Source organism: Rhynchophorus ferrugineus, unplaced genomic scaffold (genome assembly GCF_030347505.1).
Source record: "Rhynchophorus ferrugineus isolate W39M unplaced genomic scaffold, kcgeb_rfMv2 rfM8, whole genome shotgun sequence".
Taxonomy (NCBI): Eukaryota; Metazoa; Arthropoda; class Insecta; order Coleoptera; family Curculionidae; genus Rhynchophorus; species Rhynchophorus ferrugineus.
The window spans coordinates 1,475,916-1,482,072 of NW_027472587.1; the positions used below are offsets into that span (position 1 = coordinate 1,475,916).

General features: G+C 34.4%; 1 protein-coding gene across 1 annotated transcript; it reads left to right on the forward strand.

Moving 5' to 3' along the window:
• Positions 1-788: 788 nt before the first annotated feature.
• Positions 789-4,473, forward strand: LOC143201479 (uncharacterized). The gene is made up of 2 exons (XM_076412583.1): positions 789-1,416; positions 4,354-4,473. Exons 1-2 carry the CDS (start codon positions 852-854, stop codon positions 4,449-4,451), a joined length of 663 nt encoding a protein of 220 aa, XP_076268698.1. The 5' UTR covers positions 789-851; the 3' UTR covers positions 4,452-4,473.
• Positions 4,474-6,157: the final 1,684 nt, after the last annotated feature.

The window sequence follows — 6,157 nt, forward strand, 5'->3', positions numbered from 1 at the left end:
TTCGATACCGGCATCAAAAAGCTTCAGAAAAGATGAACCAAAATGCGTAACTAGTAAGGGGAAATACCTAGAAAAACTATACATTTTTGTAAATTTTTTCAATAGTAAATAAACGTGTCAGAGTATTTGTCTCGATCAAATATGATGAACCACCTTCGTATTATGTGGGCTGTTACTTTATATATGCACTATAATGTGGCTTCGTTGAATTGGATTTACCGGAGATATATGAAGAGAAAGCCATTTATTAAGAAAAACTGAAAATACTTTTCCCTGATATTCATATATATTAATGAACTGTCATGAACAAAAGACTTATATATCTACCCCAAAACACGTAATCTTATTTGTGTTAGAAACATTATGTCACACAGTGTAATTATTTTCCTCTTGACTACCTTTGAAATTGTCCATAAAATGTTAAATAACAAGAAAAAATACAAATTTTCCAAGCCGTTGGTTGAACATTCTTTCCATCTAGTGTTAATTTTAAGTACAATGTGTTGTAGTCATGCGCCAACATGAGCTAAATAACCTGTTATCAAATGTATTAATCTTGGAAAACATAAGTGTATTAAACATCAGAAAAATTAAATGCAACAATAACGAAATACTTCTAATGCTAATAAAATATTAATAATTTCATCAATTACCGAAACGAACTGTTTATCTCGCATCATAATTGGTACATAAATTATGTATAGAACACATCTAACTATTTAAGACACGCCATTCGTGATATTACACACAGTAATTGCATTGTATTTATTGCGAACAATATCACACAATTCTGCTATATACCCGAAAGAACCAGCCTCACCACATCACTAAAAATATAATACAAGTTAACAATGCTATTATACAGTATTAATGGAGTATTTATCACTGTTTATCTGGCAGTAAACGTTATAGGAAGAGAAGCAATATCGATACATCATCCCACAATAGCGGCCTATGAAGAAGATAAATTACGTCTGAAGTGTATTAGAAAGCTGCTAAGCAACTATAAGCCGCAAATAACCGAATCCTTAACTACGAACGTGAATTTGAATGCTTTCCTTGTCAAGCCGCAGATTAGTATCGACCTGCGAACGAGCGCCGTGATTTTTCCGAAGGAAAACGTCTTTGTTTTGAGACTTGATACGTGGTCAGAGATGGAATTGTTCTACGAACAGGTCGGAAGGAGAAAGTTCCACCCGAGAAGCAAGTATATTTTTTTCGTGGAGACGATACAACAAATAGATGTTAAAAGTTTTTTCAAAAGGCTAGCTGAAAAATATATATGTCAAGTTTTGTTGGTTCAAGAAATGGAGGTGTACACGTTTTATCCTTATAAATATGAGAACTTGAAGAAGCCTGATACCGAGCCTTTTTATTTGGGCTATTGCCTGGATCTTGATGCAAATATTTTGAATGGTAATTATTTTTACTATTTTTGTTAAAATAATTTATGTAATGTGTAGCGTTTAAAACAAATTCTTTTAATTTACTTATTATTTATCTGACATGTAGATCACTCCAATAAGTGATTTCCCGTGTAAAATATTTTATTCTAAATCCTGCTCTAAATTTTATATCTTCCATTAATTAAATCGGATGATAGTAGGCGTTTCACTCTATGCACTTCATTGTTATAACTCACATTTAACAGGTTAAATGAAAAGTCCCCGGTCTACCATAGTAAAACAGATTTTTTTGGCAAAATTGTTTTTTTTTTAACATAATTTCCTTCAAGGGTAATACACTGATTATAGCGATCTTCCAACTTTTCGATACCATTTTTGTAGTACGATTTGTCTTTGCTTTCAAATAGGCCTTAGTTCGGCGATCACCTCTTCATTCGACAGACATTTCTTCCCAGCGAGCATTCTTTTGAGATCTGAGAACAGGAAATAGTCGCTAGGGACCATATATGGAGAATACGGTGGATGAGGAAGCAATTTGAAGCCCAATTCATGGATTTTTGCCATCGTTTTCATTGACCTGTGGCACGGTGCATTGTCTTAGTGAAACAGTACTTTCTCTTTCTTTAAAAGCGGCTGTTTTTTGGCGATTTCGTCCTTCAAATGGTCCAATAACGCTATGTAATAATCGCTGTTGATGGTCCTTCCTTTTTCAAGGTAGTCAATGAATATTATTCCATGCGCATCCCAAAATACAGACGCCATAACCTTGCCAGCTGACTGTTACATGTAAATCCCACGGTTTGGAGCGGGTTCACCGTGTGCAGTCCGCTCAGATGACTGTCGATTGGACTTCAGAGTGAAATGATGGAGGCATGTTTCATCCACTGTCACATATCGACGCAAAAATTCAGGTTTGTTATGCTTGATCATCTTCAAACACTGGTCCTAATCATCAACTCGTCATTGTTTATAGTCAAAAGTGGGCTCGCGCGACACAGTGGGTGGGAGGGAGCACAGAGCTTTCTCATACCCAAATATTTGTGAATGATATGATGTACACGTTCAGTTGATATCTTTAGAGTGTCTGCTATTTCAGTGAATTTCAATTTATGGTAATTCGAAATCATTTTGTTGATTTTTTAAATGTTTTCGTTGATAACAACCTCTTTTGGGCGTCCACTGTACCGTCTTTGGTGCTCCTTTCACCATTTCTAAACGTGATATTTTGCGTGTTCTATAAATGGAGTAGTTAATGATAAATCATCTAGAACTCATATAAACGTCTTAGTATTGATATAAAAGAATTAGTACAGTTCAGCTCGGAGTTAGCCAAACAAATAATTTGATAGTCCTTTTTTTGTATTGAATATCTAGTAATATTACTTTAATATAAATTAGTCAAACAATTCTATGCCATAAGCGTATAAAAAATTATGCCACATATTGTTAATAGGTCATTTACGATTTCATTTCGAAAATATTATGTTCTTGCATTTATTCCGACCATTTTTTAAAATTAAAAAAGGATTTTAATGAGAAAAATAGTACAATATATATTAATCAATATATTTTTGATAATTTTATATCAATTTTCCCCATCTTTTTGACAACATGGTGATCGTAATTCATGGATGGATCGATTTCGTAATTATCACAAGGTGTGAACATTACCATGCAAAAAGATGACTTTGAGTTTGTTACTTGCTATTGATGGTCCTTTTTGAAACAATACGTCGTTCAATTTGTTCAATTGACGTCGTTAGATATCCGCAGTAACAGTTTCATTTGGTTTTAGCAGATCGTAATACGTTATAGCTTATTAATTTCATTTATATATGCATAAGATATGCATAGAAAGACATTTTTTTCCTCTTCCCATGGCGTGACAGCGTTATCTTCAGCTTCCACTCCTGTCTATCTTCTGCCGCTCTCCTCTACACTCGGACGGCCAGAAGCTCGCATGCATCTTTCAGAGTTTCATCTTCCTAGTGTTTCCAAGGTCTTCCCACTGACCTTTTTCCGTGCATTCGACTGTCTAAAACTATATCTTTTTGGTAACTTCTCGTCTTCTATTCTTATCACATGCCCTGCCTATTGTAACCGTTGTAGTCTGATAAATTCTGAGAGTGGAGGTTCTTTAAACAGATTATATAATTCCTGATTATATCTTGTTCTCCAGATGTTCATTGTCCCTAACTGGCCCCATTATCTTTCTCAATACCTTACAAAAGTACTTTATGTCCATGAATATTTCGCTTGGGTGTCGATGTGGATGCCCTTCCTGCACTAATCCATCACTTTTGGCGCTTAGAATTATCATAGTAGATTAATTTTTTTATCCGCAGTAAAAATATACCACAGAACAATTTTCTTCTTAGCCTGAAAAGCAATGAAACCACAATGTTGAAACGGTTTAAACAGTTCATTCTTATGGGTTTTTATCTATAAAATATACTAGTCTTGTAGTTCATTGTGTTCAAACTATTTTGGTTCTCCGATCAGTCCTTTTTCATTGATAGCAAAATCACAATCATCACTTTCAAATAGTTGAAACAAAAACCGACAATTGTGATATGACGGAGAAGCATGACCATAAGTTTCAAAAAGTTGTTTACATTGATGATTCGCATGTTCACCAATAAATATAGCCGATCAAAATGCAAGAACCTAATAATTATACATGATTCTTTAATACGGATAAGAAGGGCAAATATCAACAATTGATGTGAAGCTCTTGAAATATATCATATTAATGTATCACAGTTTATAAGTGATATCTCAACATATTATAAAACGTTAAAACATTTGTATGATAATATATATATATATATATATATATATATATATATATATATATATATATATATATATATATATATATATATATATATACATATTATTATTATTATTAATTTGGAAGATATCTAATCCCATCATTTTGTTGCAGTACCAATTTATCCAAGTCTCTGGAGAAACTCAACCAACCGAATTTATTTCAAGATAACTCCACCTTATGCTGACGAAAACTTCCAGGGCATCGAGTAGCATTTCAGTTTCTACATAGCCGATTTGTTGGGTATTAAACTGATGCCATTAGTCGGCTACGGTGGTACTACCTCCACTGACAACAGAACCTTCGAAGATCACGGATTCGAGCTGCTGTCTAATGGCTCAGTTGAAATTATTCTCGGTGGATATAACGCCGAGGACCACACGGATTTCTTCGAAACTAGCGACATCTGCCTCATCAGTAGGGCAGTACTGATAGTTCCTAAAATTCAGCTGAGTTATTGGGAAAGGATATTCGGAATGTACAGTGCCCACACTAAATTTGCTATTATATTGATGAATTTCGTATGGACTTTGTTCATTCACATAAGTTACGATAGACATTTTGGCGAAGTAACGATTCTATCACTTAAAATATTCTTACAAATTCCTGATATTCACATTAATCGGTACAAATTCAGGCTGGGCTTGGCATTCTGGATTTTTGGACATTTCGTTTTATCTCTCGTCATGACTTCTTACTGTCAGGGCATCCTTTTTACTGCAAAATATGTACCCGTGGTTTACGATGAGTCTGACATCGTCAAGTCCAATTTAACCATTCACGTTGAACCTATGATACTGGATATCTTCAAGAATAGCTCGGGCAATGACAGACTGTTATATTCCAAAATGTCCGCTGGTGTTGTTGATTTAAAATCGTTCATTACTGACGTTTGCATCCATAAAAAAGCAGCGATGATATCGGGTGAAGCTTCAATATTCTATTTAGGTAAAGACATCTGTTACGATAGAATCTCTAATAAATTTCTTTACCACACCATGAGATATATCAACACCAATTTTCTTCAGATTTATTTCATCAAGGGGTATCCTCCACTGGATTCTATTAATAATATATTACGGAGATTGATAATGAATGGTGGTCTCGTTAATCACATATCATATGACAACATCAGTTGTCGTTCGACCTTCGTAGAGTAAAGACGTGTTTGGAGCGACGGTCAGTGTAATAAATTTGAAAGTGTACTACCTGTGCCACAAATGCGATTTTAAAAAATAAGTAAAAACCGTGACGACAATAACAGTGTTAAAACTGCGCGTTAAATGTTTAGTGAAAATGTGTTTAAAACGATGGTCACTGCAATAAAGTAACAAAGGTAAAATTTTGGGGGCTGTTAAGGGTCGGAGGTGCATCATCTGTACCACAAATGCGGCGTTATAACGGTTCTGAAACAAATACCGGTACTGAAATTTTTGTAAAAACGTGAATTAAACTATTCATTAAATAAAAATGATTGATAGAGAGAACCAGAGACTAAATGAGATGGAAACACAATCCTCAACGTCAGGTGAAGCTCATCTGGCACAACAGAATCAAATCTTTTGTCAAGAAAACCATAAGAGAACGCAAAATGAGCAAGCTCTCTATAATGCGTATATTAACGAAAAAACAGCCCGACGGAATCTGGAAATTGCACTAACAAATATGCAAAAACAATTAGATGCACTACAACTCCTAATAAAAAACCAAAACACATACAATCCAACTAGCATTCCCGTAGTGAACCAGTGCACTGAAAACAAATTGCCTGTAAACTATGAAACAGACGAGGAAGAATTGCAAAAAGAAGTAGGCTGGATAACAGTTAAAAGAAATAAGAAACGAAAAGCAAACTATACACCTGAAGCTTCACCACAACAACCAAAAACCATTAAAGCACAAGAATTGAATAAAGAAA